The sequence below is a fragment of the Mauremys reevesii genome, linkage group 13, assembly GCF_016161935.1.
Source record: "Mauremys reevesii isolate NIE-2019 linkage group 13, ASM1616193v1, whole genome shotgun sequence".
Lineage (NCBI taxonomy): Eukaryota > Metazoa > Chordata > Testudines > Geoemydidae > Mauremys > Mauremys reevesii.
In genome coordinates, this window is record NC_052635.1 from 38,704,267 (window position 1) to 38,724,625 (window position 20,359).

At 42.5% G+C, this 20,359-nt stretch overlaps 1 protein-coding gene across 2 annotated transcripts in view; it reads left to right on the forward strand.

Moving 5' to 3' along the window:
- The first annotated feature begins 6,810 nt into the window (after positions 1-6,810).
- Positions 6,811-20,359, forward strand: part of VAPB (VAMP associated protein B and C) — a 40,648-nt gene continuing 27,099 nt past the window's right edge. The window contains exon 1 of one of the 2 annotated variants that reach the window (XM_039498858.1): positions 6,811-7,094. In XM_039498858.1, the coding sequence (XP_039354792.1) occupies positions 7,037-7,094 (58 nt within the window). In that variant the 5' untranslated portion in view covers positions 6,811-7,036. The remainder of the gene's footprint in view (positions 7,095-20,359) is intronic. The other variant, XM_039498857.1, reaches the window with a different exon arrangement.

A 20,359-nucleotide genomic window follows, 5' to 3' on the forward strand; every position in this document is an offset into this window, starting at 1 on the left:
CTGCTAGATTAGGATGAAGATCCCCGAGTCAGTTTAAACTCAGGGTATTTATCCAAAAGTCTTTTTGTTTTGTTTTGTTTGGTCTCTTGGTGCCTGGAGCATTCAGTTTGAACTAGAGTATGTGAATCTTTCTGGGAGGTGATACCTCTCTGGCACTATTACAATCTGTGTGACCTGCCTTAATCACTACTCATTGTTTTTGGTTCCTGGCGGAAGTGTGGCAGCCCTCCCCCAAATGGTAGGACACAAAAATACATTATAAACTTCTAAATGAACAGTTAGTCACAGAAGGGTACTCCTCCATACTACCGCACCTCTCCTTAACAATTTGCCACAATCTGCCTGGCAACAAGTTACCATATAGTCCCCCCCATTACTGGATTGTTAAAAAATTCAGAGTTGAGCCTGTAGATGGTTCTGGTGTATGCCTAACTCCACAAATTTGATCTGTACAGTGCTAAACATACACATATTAATCACTTGTAACAAAAGCCTGACAAACTCTGTTCACATTAGGTTCATAATTTTCACTTTCATGACTAGAATTTTTACATGCTTAAACATTTCATCCTGGAGGCGAATATAGATGAGTCCTCCAAAACCAAGCATATGAGTCAGGTTGGAAGATGCCAGTCACACTGCACTCAGTAGAATAATGCAACTATACAAATCTTTTGGCTCTCTAAATGTTTTTACACATCCTTGGCTTCTCATGCACAAGATCTTTGAAAAGGTATAAGCAGCATATTGAATGCTTGCTTATTTATTTACTTTGGGTAAATATATTTTTTTCTATACAGATAATTTTTAGGACACTTGGAAGTCCAAGACTGTCCTCTGACCTGCTCTGAATCCTGATAATATTTAATTAAAACCAAGCTCTGTACCTGTCTGGAAGCTTTCTGCTGATTGCTCTTTATGGTTATGGATTGACACCCAGTTTAATGGGGTCAATCTGTTCATAAAAATAAACAAAACAACATAAGAGGTTATCAGAACTGTAGAGGGCAAACTTCAGAGCATCATAAAATTATAATATGGAGAATGAGTGGCCTAAAGAAGTTATGTACTTTCTGGAGCAATAAACATATGAAATGTCCCCTTGTTTCAAATCTGAATGAATGTTGCTTGATAATTTTGTTTTATGGTGGTTCAGTAAATTAGAACCTGACAAAGGGCAGTAACAGTTGGCCAGAGTGTCTCTGATTCCTGGCCAGTTGAATGGAAGCGAGGGACAGCCCAGGCACAAAAGACAAAAAAAGAAAAAGAAATCCATGCAATTCACCTTGTGGTATTATTTGACCATTTTCCTCCAATATAGAAAAAGAATTTGGGCACAATACTACTTCCTATTAAAGTCTATGGTAAAACTCTCTGACATCAGTGGTACAGGTCAGTTTTGCCCAGAATCAGTTGTCACTTACGCTATATAATATGTAAAATTAAATGCTATAATATAAAAAAAACAACCAAGATGAAAGATGCCTCATAGCAAACAAGAACCAGCTCTGAGTATCTAAAGAAAGACCAGGTCAGAGCAGCTGAAATGCAGCAACAACTATGGACAAGAGCAACTGAAATGTTGATATGTGATAAAATACTGCAGACATGTACTTGTACAGATTTCTTCAGGGTGCAGATCATAATATAACCATTCCACTTAGAGATGCCAATTTTTTTACAGAACAAGAAACAATAGTCTCAAGTTGAAGTGGGGGAGGTCTAAGTTGGATATTAGGAAATGCTATTTCACTAGAAGGGTGGTGAAGCACTGGAATGGGTTACCTAGGGAGGTGGTGGAATCTCCATCCTTCAAGGTTTTGAAGGCCCAGCTTGACAAAAGCCCTGGCTGGGATGACTTAGTTGGTGTTGGTCCAGCTTTGAGCAGGGGATTGGACTAGATGACCTCCTGAGGTCTCTTCCAACCCTAGTATTCTATGTTGCCAAAGACTAGAGCCTTGTCAATGCAAACCTCAGGTCCTCTTAGCTCTGTATACATTATTCGCATGTGTCTGGATGAAAGTATTCATATTATATATAGTTATAAAATCTGTGTGTACTCTACATTTCTCTTTTACATACTAAACAGATGGTGTTTGTATCAATGTGATAATTGCAGAGCATTGTGAAAAGATGAATTTAATCACCTTTTTCTGCCTATTAATCCAGTTAATTGGGACTTTAACACACCAACAGCCACCCCTTTTAAAAGTCAACCTGCCTCAAGATTTTCTCATTCCTGCAAATGGGAATCCCCCCCACCTCCAAATTACACCTCTCCAAGGCCTAGGCTAGGCAAAATTCAGCTCTGAATGAATGACAGTTTTTCTGTACAGTAGGTAAAAAGTCAGAGTATTATAGATTATAATCTTTGCTGCTATTCCAAACTCCAACTTGATTAAACTGTTATACTGTCATCATATATTCTGTATATGCCACATCTGTTACCGAAAAACTATTTTAGCAATGTTTTAAAGTTTTTAGAAATTGTATTAGAATTTTTTTAATTACCTGATGCATAAAGCCAGGTGCTTTAGTTACTATGAGTCAAATTAGTATAAGGCTCAGAGAGCCTTAAAACACCTAAAAATTATATAAAACTGCTTTTCCTATACATAAAAATCTCAGTATATTTTAGTCCATTCCAGGGGTAGATGTGAGTACAGGGCTCCATTGGAAAATCAGAATTTCCTTTTCTGTGGTCTAAAAATCCAGTCTCCAGATTTATAGAGTCATGAGCTATAAGACTTTAAATTCACTATGTTATGTATAGAAAAGTTATTAACATATCTTTAATGCCTTGGACTGGGGTAATTTTGCAGACTCAAAATTCCACATTTAGAGTCAGAAGAAGGAATCATTTCTTTATCCCTTTGATGGTTTTTTAATGGTTATTATTTAAAGCTGTTCAAGAAAATGGAATGTTTGACTAAATCCTGGGGAAACAGATTAGGCAAAATACAGGTGAGGTGGTCAAAGGTGCAGGATTCATTTATCATTGTGGCTCTGCAATTTATCATATAGATACCATCTCCACCTGTAAACAAGAACCTTTCATTGCTCCTCATAATTACCTACCATACTCAGGGAACTCATTGCATAAATAAAAGTGTTTCTGCAGCCCAGCTCTACAGAATCAGGTTCTAAACAAACAGGATGAAATAAAGCTACCATGAGATGATGGAGGTAAATACTTTTTCTCATCTCAGTACTACAGGAAAGAACAGAGAGTCTATTATAAATTGCATTTTCTACCCTTTTTCATAAGTCATTTAAGTATTGCTTGTTGTTGGCTGGGCCTTTTCCTTTTTAAGACTAAATTTTTTTGAGCTATTTCTAGAGGCGAGTGAACACCTTACAATTCAGAATAAATACTCTTGGCCATGTGGAAGACTAGTTCTTGTATCTAATCAGAATTCCCTTCTTCAGGCTGCACCCAAGTTCTGCACGTGCTATTCAAAGACTGTGCACTTAGCCTGCTGCATGCTTTACCTAGGCTCTGCACCCAACCTGCTATGTGATTTACTCAAGCATTTCACATTATCCCAGGCCAGGTTCGAGCTCTACAAAGTTCCCACAAACTGTGCCCTGCAGACTATTCTCAAGGTATATGTCAAGTCCAGCACCTGTTTCACCCAGGCTGAACCCTTCCTGGTCTGTGATATTCCCAGGATGCATGTCTAGCTGTCACTGGGCGATGCTCTGGAACTGCTCCCCACAAAACTAGTCAGGACTTTGGGAAGCCTCCTCTCCCTTGGAGCAGACTGTCTTCAGGGCAAGAAGCTCACACGACTTCACCTTCCTGGGTCTGACCTTGGAGCATTCAGCATTCTTTGCCCCTCTGTGCGCTTCCCACAGCGAGTCCGCCCAGGAGGGGTCCTGGGGAAGCCAGGGGGTCTGCACCCCCACTTCGCAGTCAGACATGACTCTTAGCCAGCCAGTAAAACAGAGGTTTATTAGATGACAGGAACACGGTCTAAAACAGAGCTTGTGGGTACAGAGAACAGAACTCCTCAGCTGGGTCCATTCTGGGGCCCAGCGAGCCAGACAACCCCGTCTGCACTCACTTCCCGTCCCCAGCCAGCCCCAAAGTGAAACCCCCTCCAGCCCCTCCTTCTCTGTGGAGTTCCTTTCCCAGGCCAGGAGGTCACCTGACCTTTGTTCTCCCACACCTTTAGCATCCCCTTGCAGGGGGGAAGGGCCCCGGCCGTTCGTTGCCAGGAGACAGAGTGTTGGCCAGAAACTGAGGCACCCACACAGTATTCAGAGGAAACATTAAGAACAGTTCCACTTCGTCACACTAGCCTATTCCATACTGCTCCCAGACTGTTATATTATGCACCTACCTAAATACCACTTTAAACTATGCATCTCTACTACTGCATCATATTCATATTCCCAGGCTCTGTCACCATCTGGCACATGCTGCGCCCTGGCTTGGCACTCAGCCCAGCATTCACTAGTCCCATGGTCTGCATCATCCCAACCCCACAACCAGACAAGACCAGCCACTGGCCAGTGCTCTCAGGACCAGAATTTGGCATCCTTACTGCCACTAAGTAGCACTTTCCAAGTAGTTCAATTTAAATTCCTGGGGCTGCCTGCAGAGAGAGCTACAGGAGTAAGGGTGGCAGAATCCAGCCCTGGGGCTCTGTAGCCAGCCCAGCCTAGCCCTGGGCTCACCAGAATTACTGCTTGCATCCGAAGAAGTGGGTATTCACCCACGAAAGCTCATGCTGCAAAACATCTGTTAGTCTATAAGGTGCCACAGGATTCTTTGCTGCTTCTACAGAATTACCTGTTGCCTTCACAACATGCTCCTCCCAAGCAGTGCACTCAGTCTGGTGCACGCTCTGCTCTGGCCCTGCCCTCCCCATTCCCCCCTGCTCAGTGTGGAGCTGACCTGGCCCTGCCTTGCGCACTCCCCTTCTCGAGAGACGGATTAACACAGGGGCTTTAAGGGCTGCAGCCTCGGGCTAAGGAAGCCCCCACATAATATACTGGAGCACCCACGGGGAAAAATTAGCAGGTGCTGCACACCCACCGGCAGCCAAGCTTCCCTCAATCCTCCTCCTTGCCGCTCCTCCCCCTCAACACTTCCCTACCGCCACCAAACAGCCGTTTGGCGGCACTTAGGACTTTCCTGGAGGGAGGGGGAGGAGCGGGGATGCAGCACGCTCAGGGGAGGGGGCAGAAAAGAGGCAGGGCAGGGGCGGGGACTTGGGGGAAGGGGTGGAATGGAGGTGGGGCAAGGCCAGGGGTTGAGCACCCACCTGGCAGAGGGGAAGTCAGCACCTATTGCTTGCACATCTCTGCAGCCCCTGGCGGGTGGGGGGGAAGGAGGCTCCACATGCTGCCCCCGTTCCCAGCTCCATCCCTGCAGTTCCCATTGGCCAGGAACCAGGCAATGGGAGCTGGGGGGGGGGCAGTGCTTGTAGGCACGGACAGCACATGAAGACATGCTGTCTCCACTCCCCCCCAGGGACACACAAACTTGCCAGCAGCTGTCAGCTTCCAGGAGCAGCTTAGGGTTATAGAAGGCAGGGAACCTGCCTGAGCCCTGCTGCACCACCGGAGCCTGCACTTCGCACCCCCTCCTGCACCCCAACCCCCTGCCCCAAGTCAGAATCCCCTCCTGTACCCAAACTCCCTCCCAGACCCTGCACCCCCTCCTGCACCCCAACCCCCTGCCCCAAGTCAGAATCCCCTCCTGTATCCAAACTCCCTCCCAGACCCTGCACCCCCTCCTGCACCCCAATCCCCCACCCCAGGTCAGAATCCCCTCCTGTATCCAAACTCCCTCCCAGACCCTGCACCCCCTCCTGCACCCCAATCCCCCACCCCAGGTCAGAATCCCCTCCCAGAGCCCGCACCCATCACCCTCTCCTGCACCCTAACACTCTGCCCCAGCCGGGAGCCCCCTCCTGCACCCAAACTCCCACCCAGAAATTAATATAACAGTTCTTCTAAGGTAAGAAGTCAGCTATTTTGAATTAATTTAATTCTATATGTTTTAAGACTGAAATATCACCACAGAACAACTTTATGTTAATTAAAAGGCAAGTTTGGTATAGCGTTAATAGCTCCGATGCCATAATTGTGATAATTTTGTTTTAAATTAGGAAAAAGACTTGTATACTGGGGTCCTGCAAAATCTAATCGCCCTGGGCCCACAGGAGAGCTAATCCGGCCCTGGGTTCTCCCTCCACGCAGCGCCCTGGGCCTGCCTTGCACACTCCCTCTCCCTTGCGCGCTGCCCTCCCCCACACTGAGCGCTGCGCCCCTGCCCTGGCTGGCCCTGCCCTGTTCTGCGCACACCCTCTCCCTGCCCCTCAAGCACTGAGCCCGAGCCCCGCTCTGCGCGCTCCCCTCCCCACCCTGCGCCCTTGCCCTGCGCGCTCCCCCTGCCTTGCGCGCTGCCCTCCCCCACACTGAGCGCTGCGCCCGTGCCCTGGTTGGCCCTGCTCTGCGCGCAACCTTTCCCTGCCCCGCGAGCACTGAGCCCAAGCCCCGCTCTGCGCGCTCCCCTCCCCCACCCTGCGCCCTTGCCCTGCCTTGCGCGCTCCCTCTCCCTTGCGCGCTGCCCTCCCCCACTCTGAGGGCCCTGCCTTGCGCGCTCCCTTTCCCTGCCCCGCGAGCACTGAGCCCGAGCCCCGCTCTGCGCGCTCCCCTCCCAACCCTGCGCCCTGGCCCCAGCCCCCTGCGCCGGGCCGAGCCGCTCTGCGCCGCGCGCGGAGGCTGTTTGCCGGGCCGGCTGGAGGGAGACGTCAGCCGCAGCCTCTCTCTGGGCCTCTCCGTGCTGCATTATCCCCGCCTCCGTCCCCGCCCCCACCGCGCCGCCCCGGGTCCCTGCGAGGGGAGCGTGTGCGAGCCGGGAGCCTCCTCACCGCGCAGCCGCCGCCTGACGCCCCCACCCCGCCTAGAGGCGCCGCTGCTCCCCTCTCCCGCCCGCCGGTTACCCGCGGCTCGGGGGTTATTAAACCCGCCGGGCGCGTCGCAGCTGCCTCCCCTCCCCCCGGTGCCACCGCCGAGGAACATGGCGAAAGTGGAGCAGGTCCTGAGCCTCGAACCGCAGCACGAGCTGAAATTCAAAGGTGAGGGGGGGCCGCGGGCCCGGCGCTCGCTGGCCGCTGCCAGGGGCTGGGCTCCAGCGGCAGCCATTTTCCGGGGGCTGGCGCTCGGCTCCCGCGGCTCCAGTGTCCTTTGCAGGCCCTGCCCCGCAGCCCCACTGCTCTGCGGCCCTCCCGCCACTCCCTGGGAGGCGGCCGGTGCCCCCTGGGGTCTGCGTGGGGGCGCTGGGTGCTTCCGGCCGCCCCTAGGTCTGGACCCCCGGTGCTGTGCTCCGGCCTCCCCCAGTCCCTGGGCACCAGACGTGCCGGGAGCCCTGAAACTGCGAGACCACAAAGCGGGGGCAGGGGTGTGAAATGCTTCTTATTTTTCTGTGGGGTGTTTCCTGGGAAGGAGGGGGGGGTGTCTTGTAATTTGTGTGTGTTACACATACAATCGTGTAGATTCCAGCTTCAGATTTCTCATCTTCCCCCTCCCACTCCAGAGAAGCACTACATGGAAATAATCTGACCTTCCATGTCGCCTCGGTGTTATCATTAGTACAGCATGAGAAACACCCCTTCTATCTATCACTATATATATATGTGTCTGTCTGTCTGTCCTTTTATGTGAGCTGTATCCTGACATACTCCTACGGATTAAATAATCTGATCGTGGTTTTAATCACTAGCTCTCTGGCTGCTGTGATTTTTAGAGGTATAGTCAAAGAATAAAAATATTTTCAGCTGAGATAGAAGCCACCACCTGGCATAAGTGGATGGTTTTGTGGCTCCTATTTCCTGGAGCAGTTTTACAGCCATCTGAATGCTGTCAGAATTGCATGTAGCTGGATGATACAGGGCCCTGGAACATGTGGAATGGTTTCAGTTTGTGTATGAAAGAAAATCTGGGATTTCTGGCCTTGAATCTGGCAATATTTTTTGATTTTCTTTTCATTATTTTATAAACTTCTAAGACAAACACATTCCTAATAATGTTTGGGATTTTATTTGAAAGAAGAATCTTCCTGTGAACAGATTAACTTTATTTGCTCTTAAATTATTATGTTACAACAGTCCAGTCCATCAAGTTGTAACACAATCTACATTGATAAAATTTGCTTCTAGTAGAAGTAAAAATATCACCCCTTACAAAAGTATAATGCTAATATTTAGCAAATATACGTCTAAACTTCAGTGTAGTTATAATAGTGATCGATTTATGTTAAAATAATAATTGCATCTTTATTGAAAGCTGCAGTTTAACTTTAAACATGGCTAAAATAACATCCCTATGTATTTGTGTTATCTTGGTCATTAATAAATATCTCAAAAATAATATGGTAAACAGTTATTTAAAAACAAAAATATAGCAATAAATATGGTATGGAGTGAATGTTTTTATTTTGTTGCAAATTAAGGTAATTACATGTTGCCAAGGCAACAGTAATGAGTTAAACAAAATTTAGAAGCAAACTATTGCAGTATAATATAGTAATGTAAAAATAAAAATTCATGTTTTAGCCAGTAATTTCCATTCCAAAATTATTTCCATCAGACTTAAAAATCAGCATCTGAATGTGTGATGGACAAAAGTACTGACCTTTTAATCAGCATTGAGTTGTGAATGAAACATAATTATTATTTGTTGGGGGGCAGGGTTGTACTTTGTTTCTCTTTCACAAAACACAATCCATTTTAACAACTGCCAAGATCTGCTGAGATAGAGAGATGAACCAGTTGTTGATCAAATAACGCACAGCCTCAAGATCAGGGCTAAACTGTCAGCATCAGTGAAATTGTCAACTATTCACTAGAATTTTTTTTTACAGCCATATGACAGGAACAGTAATTTGTAAAGGACAGTGATTTCTACGCTTTGATATACTGTAGCATTTTGACAGGGGAAACATACCATGCAAATGTCAAGTGACAATTTTCAGATATTAAATGACTTGATTTAAACTTGTCTTAAACATCTACACTAGAACAAGATTTATTATAATGTATCTTTGGTATGCAAAGATTCAATTATTAGTAATTTTTAGCCAGTTTCCCTGGGGAAAATACCACAGATTTGTTCAGAAAAGTCATATTTGAAGTAATCAGGAAGTTTATTCTGTTCTGGATAGTGCTTATGTGACTTTTTTTATACCTATGAATATGTCAGACTATGTTTTTCAGCTAGGTACCCTTATTTTAGAAGGGATATTTTGCATCATATTAGTAGATAAGAATTGCTGAGAGATTTCAATAGCAGAAGACACTCCATTCCTTTCTATCATTGTGTGCTGCCATGGTGCTCTTCCCTGGAAGATCTCGGAGAACGTTGTAGACACTAGTGATGTCAGTGAAGGATTGGGATCTAAGTTTCATAATGCATGTGTTAGATATGGAGGTATAAAGGATCCCAGCACTGAAATGAGGAGTCTGGTGGCACCTTAAAGACTAACAGATTTATTTGGGCATAAGTTTTCATGGGTAAAAAACTCACTTCTTCAGCTGCATGGAGCCAGTTCAGAGTTGAAAACAGTAGTGAAGTCTCCAGCTCTAAAATTATTATACCGTTCTGTTACTTAGGAAGACTAGAAAGATGATTACCACCTTGAAGAATATATCCAGAGGTGGGAGCATGCTGAGCTGTAGTATAGTGTTGAGAGAAAGTCTTCCTTGGCATAGACAAGAGAGAGGTTGCTGCCAGCTCCTCATTTTCAGGTTGCCTAACGCTGTCCATTATAAGAGATTTTTTTGTATGCCATTTTTTAAAATCTCTTACACCTCCATTGTTTGCAGCAGACCTTTGACATTCTGCTATGGCATTAGATCTTTTATTTGTCCCAGGACATGCTGTTCAGGTGTTACTAAAATCTAATGTGTTTGAAAAAAATCACCATTCTTTTTCCCTCACTTGCCATGGCAGGCTGTCAAAATAAGTGAATGTGAACTTTCTAACGCCAAGCACCCTCCACTACCAAGCTGGAACCACATACTAAGCTGGAAACTTATCTAGAGAGGGAGAAGAAGGAGAGTGAGAGCAAGACCAGATTCTCCGCTCCCAACCAAGCACATGGCTACAGCAAACCATTACCTCGACGTCCCATAGCCCCAGCATCACTTGAAGTAGGAGCCTGAACCCCATGTAGAGAAAGAGCCAGTCAGGCTGCCATACCCACAACCCCTTGTTAATTGCCTTCTGCTGTTGCTGGCCAATGTAGTTAGTCCTATAGCTCAAGTGGTAGAAGTTCTTGCTGAAGGTTCAGAGTTCAAACCCTAATGATGTGCGATGGAGAGAATTGTTAAAATTGTATTGTGTGGGTGGGTGTGTATATAGTTCCTTGTAAAAACTAGGAAATTAAATGTGTAAACTGTTTAAAAGAACATTATTTAGGTTGCAAACTCATACTGTTTTCTCCACATGACTCCTGCCTCATTGAGTGTACAGTATGGATCCCCAAGGGGACAAAATTAAAATTGTATAGACACCTTATTGAAAACTAGTCTTAGAGACGTGATTGGTCTGGTAATGCCAGCAAGTACAATTTCATTAGGAAGTAACCATTTTAGGACTTAGCTTATTTTAAATATAATTGTAATGCTGTTGCTTCGTGTTCAGGTTGGGGGGATGTAAGGAAGCGTTCTATAATAAAATACAGTAGAGTCTGAGAAGTTGCTAAGATAAAATGGCCTGGGTTGAGCAGATGAGATGTCTTGCATCAGCTTTCTTAGAGGCTAGCCACAGATAGGCCCTGAGTTGTGAATCAGCAGCGTGCTGTGGTGCTCCCCAGTTGGCAAATAGCAATACTGCCAAATGCATGAGTTTAGCAATGTGGAAGACAGACTAATAAGAATTACTTCCAATTGGAAATGCTGTTTTCTGTTCCCAATGTGCAAGCACCCGCTTCTGCATATATGTTTTATAACTTCATTTTCTGAAAAGATCAGAAAAATAACCCTGGAATGAGGTGTACCCTTTACTTTTCCTGTTTAATCAAGAACGCTGCTTTGTCATTGGCTTGAGGCTTGGTAGTGTTTTTTGCAAGCTATCATCTGTCGTTGGAGATTTACCCTAAATCTCTTGAACCTGAAAGTGGATGTCTGATGCTTATTGTAGTTTGTGATCTAGGTTTCTCAGTCCAGTTGCTTGTAGTCATCTTTGTCTACTTCACGCAGCTCATCAGCATAATTCACTTCATCGCTATCAGTCTCAGCAGAGAGGCTAAGGACTGAATAGGTCATGTAGATGAAACTATCCTGTCTCCTCTACATGTGGTTTCTATACTCCAAGTTCTGAGCATGCTATTGTTAAGGGTTCTTAGGTAAGAACAATGCACATTTCCGAAATGTTGTATCTATTTTGTGGCTAAATGGGGATTTTCTGTGTTGTCACTGAAATGGGCACTGATCTGTTGTCATAAATAAACAGATCAGGGTTAAGGTCTCTTTTCCCTGGAAAGGGTTAACAAGCTCAGTAACCTGAGAAACACCTGACCAGAGGACCAATCAAGGAACAGGATAATTTCAAATCTCTGTGGAGGGAAGCCATTGTCTGTGTTCCTTGTTTGCTCAGAGCTCTCTTTGGATCTAAGAAAGGTCAGTCATGTCTCCAAGTTCTCCTGGAGTAGTTTCTACTATTTAATAGTGAGTATTAATTAGAAAGGTGGATTAGTCTTTTGAGTTGCTTTCTATATTTGCAATTGTGTGTTTGCTAAAGGAAATTCTTTATTCCTGTTTGCTGATATTGCTCTTACTGAGAAAGGGGGAGGGGGAATTCTCTCCAGAGATTGATAAGTTTAGACCCTGTATTGTTCCAATTTAGTTACAGAGACAGTGACTTTTCTTTTTATTCTTTAATAAATTCTTTTCTATTAAGGACTTGGTTGATCTTTCTTTGGGTGGATTCTCAGGGAAAGGGGAGGGGGAGGTATCCCTCTGTAGTTAAATCCCGGTGTCTCTCCTAGGAAAAGGGAGCGGGGAGGAAGCAGGGGGGAATGGTTTATTTCTCCTGGGTGTAAGAACTCCATGGATTTGGGGCTCTTGGAATCCCCTAGGATTTTGGGGAAGGACTGTGTCTCAATCCACGTACCTGATTGAGTGGTGGCAGCTTTTACTAGATCTAAACTAGGATTTTAGTTTAGAGGGAAACCAAGGCAGGTCCCCACATTGAAACCCAACAGCTCCAAGTGGGGGTGAGACCTATGACATCTGTGTATGCAGAAATCATTTAAAAAATTTTCTTAAAATTGCCCTTTTAGATATGAATAAAGAACAAAACTGAAAATGCATACAGTGCTTTCTTTAAACTCTTAGAAACCATGAGCCTTTCCGAATTCATGTATAATGGCAGCCTGTACTAGGATTTCTCTACTCCCATCTATTTGAAGACTACTGTCTGAGTAGCTATCCACTGCTCTGTTGGAAAACTTATCAGTTAACATTTCACTTTAATTATGTAACTGATTGTTAATCAAAGTAAGTGGTTTTGTACTCTCAGCAAAACATTAATTTCTTCCTGTTCATTTAAGTTTGATTATTATAAAAACTTAATACAGTATCTAAAGAACAGCTAAACTTCCTAAATTTATACAAATCTCAACACACAACCCAAATATGAAACAAAATTAATCATTTTCCTAGCAATATTTAAATATTTGTAGTTTGTTACAGTAGCTCTTTTTGCAATGCAAATAAAATCAATAACTTATTCTAACTGTGCTAAATGTTCTTTACGGTAGAGCAGACATGCTGTGTAACTCCTTGAATTATACTGATTTTCAGTGCATCATTAGTATTATCTTTATAATTACCCGATCACTTTTAATCAGTTGTAACTTTATGGAAAATTAGCATCACTTTAAAAAAAAAAAACAAAACCCTGAAGATAAAGTAAGTTACAGTTCATGGCAATCTTTATATCCCCCAACAGGATTCCTTCAACTTTCCATCTTTTGGTTATGGATCTGTTGGTAACAACCCCATAGGTGAGATTGTGTGTGTCAATATAGAGACTAGTTAGCACAGTTTTACTATTTTGAGACAATTTTACCATTGTCTCTTGCTGTATCTTTTATGATTCCATGATCTAAGATTGGATTATGAGTTGTTTTTCGAAGCAGTCTAAGAGATGTAGCCACATCTTCTATTAATTTTCATTGAAGATATATCTAAATCCCCTAGACTATTTGGAAAATCTTAACCAAGGTCTGTTTTCATTGCATACTTGAAAACTAAGCTATTATGGCTTGTGTTAGGGACCGTAGAATCATGCTGTACTGTACGGTTCCTTAGGAATGGCTGCTGAAATACTTCCCTTATGGGAAGGGGAAACAGTTAGTGGTATATGGCACCTTTATACTAATTTTACTGCATCTGCTCTAGTAGTTGTACTGGTATAATTATGTCAGGGTTGGGAAATCACTTTCCTAACCAAAGTAGTTACACTGGTTAAACTGTGAATCAGGCAAACTTGCTATACCTAATTGTCTAAAGAGCACTAGTATTTAAACCGAAGTGCTTGTAAAAGTCCTAAAATGGATTGGTCTAACTTGGTTTATTTGCCTTCTCAGTTACTATGGATTAAATCATGCAGCCCTCCATAGGGCAGAAGTCCCACTAACTTCAATAAGAATTTTGTTTGCATAGGGACTGCAAGATTTAGCCCTATCACATCTAAACACTGGTAAAATGTTAGACTTCATACTCTGAACCATTAGTCAAAGGGGATCATAACTAGAGGCATTCTAAATATTTGTGCACAAAATATCATAGTTCTGGGGATTATGTTGACTTCGTCATAATCTGTTTGTTTTTTTTAAATAGTAATTTTAGGCCTTCTAGTTGCAAAGTAGTGGTTTATTTTCCTCTGTAAATCAGTGCATTTCTGTCTCACTTTGCAGCCGTATGAATTAAAGACGTATCAATGGTGGTCATGTGAACTCTTGATTCATATAAATTGATTGTTTTCAGAAGAATATAAAGCCAAATTCTACAGGCAGAATTTTGCTCCAAATTATCATTTTAGTGTAAACACTTGCTTTGAATTACTGAAGATGTAATATTGGTCTGCTGAGTTTCTCTTCGTTTTGAGGAGCCTGTAATCTCATGGAAGACTGCAATGGAAAGTACATCTCTTAATAACCATTTCAAAAAGATATAGGCATTTCTTCAGTCAAGTCTAATGAGCATTTTAAGTGTCAATTTAATTTTGCACAAAACTAGGTAGTATGCAGATTCATCTCAGTATTTGTGCATGGGGGGGGGGTTGTTTGGGGGGCTGGTAGTATTTCCTCTAAATGTCATTTTCGCCACGCTGGAGACAATGCAGGAATCAAATGACCCTTGCTAATTATGTCCACTCGTTTTCTAATATCTCATTACCATATCAGTCTTTTTAGCTCACTGCAAGGAGAAAACACAAGTATTGAAAGAACCTGCCCAGTTAGTACAATAACATAGCCTTTTTTGTTAAAGCAGTTGGTTGTTTTTGAAAGCTTTATTGGATTAGGTTTTAAGCAGTTTTGTTGTGTCATAACTGTTGGCCAGGACTAATTTCATCTGTTATTTATAGAGAAACAGGATGCTTCATAGAGAAACTCCCCTAACCCTTACTGTAAGCCAAATTCTATTGTCTCTAATTAAGCACAACTCCCATTGACATAAATGGACATTTTTGCTAGATTAAGGACCTCTGTATTAGGCCTTTCTTTTTTTAGTGAAGAATGAACTCCAGCACTGTAGACAATTCTCATTGCTAGTACCACTTCTTTGAGACCTTTCTTTCCTTCATCTCTCTCCACTGAGTGCCAGTGACAGAAGAAAGCCTGTGCTTCTGCATATGTGCATCAGTACATAAGCACAATTATCCAATTTAAGGGCAAGGCTTAAAATAAGTCTCTACAGCTTTGTTTTTTCCCCTGAACATTTGTTCAATATACAAATCTATTATAGGCCACTGCTTTACATGCCAAGGTGGAAATTTCTTGTGTGCATAAGGGACACAGGATTTTTTTTTCTTTTTTAATGTGATTGGACTAATTGTTGAGTTTGAAAACTTGGCCTGTTAGGCAGCCTTTTATAGAAAGGGGTTTATGTAATAAATCTGCAGCAGCTGTCTTGCGTTTACTGCCACTCAAAATGTTCTCCCTGTGTGACAGAGCATGACTACTTCCATATTTAATTAAAAATGGGTTTAAGACTGGATAGGAAAGAAGTGACTGAGGTTTTATGCTAACAAAAAATCATGTTCCACCATACAAAGCTGAGTAAATTTCTTCTGTCATCGATTGTCAAAATATTTTTCTCCAAACACTTCTCTAATATTTCAAAAACTGGCTCTGCTGCTTCCTGCAGTACTTTATCTCATATTATAGTAACTACTCTATGAAATGCTAAATGCCATAGTTCTTCTTTGAGCTGTAAACAAAGTCCCTCTTGCATGGTGCTGTGGATTAAAGATGCTGTGTTTCTGAACAATTTAATCTTGTTTTCTTGTTCAGTTTCCACAGTAGGGGTTAGGGAATTAGGGAAGGAGAGGTGAGATATGCTTGTATGCCTGGTGATCCAACAGTTATTTACAATGCAGTTTGTAAGATTCTGAGTGTGTGGGACCTACAATGGAGGGAAATCTTGTCTTCTGCAAATAGTTTTAAGACCTAGCACGAGTCGCTTGAGCTCACTGAAAGCATGATTATCCCAGAGTCATATTAACTGGCTACACAATTCAGGAAAATGAAGGCTTTATAAAATGTCTTTTTGCTTCTTATTTATACCATGTGACTTTATACCATTTTTCCAAATGTTTGTTCTGCTAAAGTTGAGCATGCCTTATTTTCTCTCTTTTACCTCCCATCTATTCCCAGTTTGGGGCATAAGAAGCAATAATAAAGTAAGAGAGCTTGTATGCAAACGATTGATTAACTTTAATTATATTGGGAGAAAAGCTTTAATTTTATAACCATAGTGAGGCTATAGGTACCTGCACTTACAGTACCAATTACAAACTAAACTAGATTCCGATCACTGCAGACGTAATCCTGCACTCCTGACTCATGCAGAAATTCAAATTACCTCTGAGAGTTGCTTTCGTATAAGGACTGTAGAATGCTTTCCACCTCACTATCTTGAATTTTATGCTATGATTTCTCTGAAAAATAATTTTAGGTTTTTCTCTGCCTTTATTAGGCTCTCTGGTTACTCCTGCATGCTGTTGGTTTTTTATTTTTGTTTTTTTCTATCACAGCCTGAAAACATCACTAATAATCCAGCTCTCTAAGAGTTCAACAACAGAGCCATAGCTTCCACTGCTTGCAGAGCACAGGATTGATCTCCATTTTTAGGTCCTGAATATATTAAGAGCAGAAGTTATTTTATAATCTGCTCAATGTGCAGCCAGTCTGTGTGTATCCTGAAACCTTTAATTTTCCATCCACTGTTATTTTTATTCCGGTACTTAAAATTATACGTAAATTGCATCTTTGAATCTCTTCCAATTCAGTAATGACCTTGTAGATATAAATTACATGTATAATGTATATGAACACATACAATTTGACTTGTATATAGAAAATGAATATATTAGAACTAGATAATGAGAAGAAAATTATTCTCCATTTATTCTAAAGCTGTCATGTTAATGATGATGTTGCTGTTTGTTACACATTTGATAGGGTCTTCATGGTATAAATAGACAAGGGTTATAGCAGAATGATAATGCACATTTCTTTAAATTACCATGTTGCTGTAACCTTTGTCCATTTACTGTTCATAGTAGCTGCTACTCTTCCTCCCTCCCCCCCCCAATATTTAATACATTCAGTGTTCTGAAATAGACATCTCTGGGTAGATGGGGCTTGCGTGGCCAGAAAAAAATTACTTCAGAGGAAATAGAAGAAGAAAATATGCCCACCAAACCATGAAATTTACTCTTGGAGGAATTCTGTGCATCTGTGGACACGCAGAATTTATCTGTCCCGCATAATTTTGTATTTTCCCACATAAAATACATTTTGCCCAAGAAGTGCTGCAGTTTTGCCTTTTGCCCACGAGAGGCCATTATGGCACCAAAAGGCAGAACTGCAGTACTTCTGTTTCAGAATGTCTTTTGGGATGGGGTGGGGGTGGAAATTCTATCCCTGGTGCTGCAGAATTCCCTCAGGAGTAGAAGTTCATCACAGTACCCTGCCCACGAAGCCAGGTTAGGACAGAGTGGGGCACAGACTGGAGTTTAGAATGGCTAGTAGCGGGGATGGGACACTGGAGCATGGGCTCAGGAACTAGTGGGGTGACAAGGGATGTGGGAGGAGGGCTGCAGAGACCCATGAGGGTGGGGGGCGGGTGCAGGGACAGGGGCAGATGTGTCTGACTGAATGGGGGAGGCTTGAGGTCAGCCAGGGTCTGTATGAGGGAGGCTTCCCAACTCCCTAACAATCCTTCCCCCCTCCCCCCCCCAAAAAAAACCCTCACACCCAGCACCCTCCAGGTTCACTCCTAGGCTTCCTCCCTCTCCATCAGCTCCTCCGTTACTCCTGACTCCCCCAGGCCTTTGCACTGCTTCTGACAGGTGCAGGAAATATAGTTCTGTATTGTAATTTAAATGAATGATTCAAAGTTCTGTATTATGCGTAGTAAGGAATCTATTTATATATAAAAAAAATGCCAGATTGGTTTGGTATTTTTGGTGATCTGTATTGTTACAGACATACTTGCTGACAGATATTTTACTGGTATGATTATATTGTGGTGTTTTGACAAAATATACAGAATTTTCAAATATTGTGTGCAGAATTCTCCCGGGAATAACACTAATACCACTAAGGCTTTTTAGAAAACAACTCCTGAAATATAATTTTTTGGTGCTCTTAGTCTTGTGCTGACTTCAGTGTACAGACAGTAGCATGAACAGTGCCATTGCAGGCTCCTCCAGCCTTTGTGCTTCTCTTTGCTGTTGGAAGGACTACTTCCATACATAAGGATGTGCTTAATTCTCCATAGCCATTCAGTCTTTGATCACTGAGACTTAACAACAAGGTTGTGTGGTGTGTTTTGAGATGCAGGTATTTGGAATAGGACTGAGAACACAAACTTATTTCAGAGCTACTGAACATGTTTTAGCAACTACTGCATTGGGTCAGTACTGAAAGTCACATGTCCATAGCCCAGGATTGGCACTTCTCTAATAAATCTTAGAAGTTATGTTGGTGAGGTAGAGAATAGCTGCAAGATGGAGCAGGTAACGAGTTGACATAACACTAAAGACAGATTAGATAACAAATGAAAATGCAGAATCAGTTGTCTAAACATACTTTTTTTCCTGACTATCTGCTTGTAAAATTATTTGTCATAGCAAATTCTCCTTTGGACTGAAGCTTCTAGAAACTTTTTTTTTAATTGAATATACTATCAACATTATACCTTATGTGGCTGAGCTCCATCCCAACATCACCGCTCCACACAGACTAAACAAATAGGGCTTGATTTTTATGTCCTAAGCATCCGGAACTCCAGTAAAAGTTGAGATCTGAGCATCTCTGAGAAAAACAGGTCCATAAACACCTTCAATATGATCTTCACTATCTGTGCCCTATGAACATTGTACGGTATGTAAATCTCTTAGAACAGTGGTTCTCAACCAGGGGTCCAGGGCCCACTGGGGGGCCGTGAGCAGATTTCAGGGGGTCTGCCATACTGGGCTGGCATTAGACTTGCTGGGGCCTAGGGCAGAAAGCCTAAGCCCCACGGCCTGGGGCTGAAGCCCAGGGCTCCAAGCCTCACTACCTGGGGCTAAAGCCAAACCCTGAGCAAATTAGTTTCGCAGGGCCCCCAGTGGGAAGGGGCCCCGGCAGTTGCCCTGCTTATTACCCCCTATGCTGGTCCTGGCTTTTATATGCAAAAAAAACATTGTTGTGACACAGGTGGGCTATGGAGTTTTTGTAGCCTGTGGTACTGGGGGCTCAGAAAGAGAGAGGTTGAGAACCTCTGTCTTAGAAGATTCATCCTACTTCATCTTGCTGTAAAGGGTTTTTTTAATACTTTTGGATGAAAAATATTATGTTTTCTGTAAATACCATTTTCTTTTCAAGTAGGGTATTGGGGAGTTGTGTGGGAGGTTTTTTCTGTTCAAGAAGATTTTTTTTCTAGGGAGTTTTTTTTTTAATTGGAAAAATAGAAAAGTTCTATTCTGCTCCCATTACTGTTCTAACACACACGTCTCCTGTCTTCTACTATAAAGCATAACTTAGTAAATGTTTATTCCATGCATCAATAATATGATGTAATTCATTTGGAACCCAACTCTAAAAGAATGCTTACGTTTAAAAACAATGTCTAGAAGTAAAATCCGGCCAAATGTGCCGTCAATCCTTTTGTTTACTTCACTGTTCAGAGACAAAGCGTGTTTTTAAGTTTAGGACACAAGAAAAAAATATTTGCTCAAATTATTTTCTGTTTGTTGCTTAAAACTTCTAAAACTACTTAATACAAAATGTTTGAATGTAATAAACTCTAAAGAAGTCAGATTGGAACAAGCAAATGAAAATCTCATGAAAAATATTTCAATGTTGAAGGACGTGCTCATCTGTCTTTGTTGGCAAGCTTGAGTGTGACCTCACTCTACAGTTTTTACAACTGTGAAGTCAAACAGTTAATGATACTAAGGATATAGAAGGAGCTTGCCCATTCATATATTGAAAATATTCTTTCAAAATCTTAGTGATGTTTCTTCCCCCCCCCCCCCCAATTGTGTGTGAGGCATATTCTTGGCAAAAATAGATTGTGCCGAAACAGACAAGAGAAGGAAGGACAATGATTAATCCATCCAAACTGAATAATTTATAAACTATGAACAGCGTTACAAGTTTGGCATCTGGATCTCATAATTATGTTGGGTTTTTATACACTTCTCTTTTTGTTGACTCTTTTTTTTTTAATTTAAAAATTATGCAATTTTTAAACATTTTTTTCCCTTATTCCCTCGTCTGTATTTTGACATGGGTAGTGCCTGTCAGTGCCTTTTTTGCTTTTCCAATAGCTCTTTCCTCAAGATTACTTCAGCTGGGGATGGGAATGGGGAAGGGAGGAGGACAGATTTTCACCAGACTGAGTTTTCCAAAGAGCTCCCATTTAAAATCTGGGTACTTGTTCATATGTATTCCACTGACGGTGCACATGTGCTCTGTGCACTCAACTTAGAATCCATTTGGCCAGCAGTATGTGTTGGGACTTATAGGTATGTTTTTACTACAGAGTTAGCTCAGGTGAGGCTACCACTGGAGTAGCATCCCCACTACAAAGCCCTATCTGTGCCAGGCAATTCATAGGTG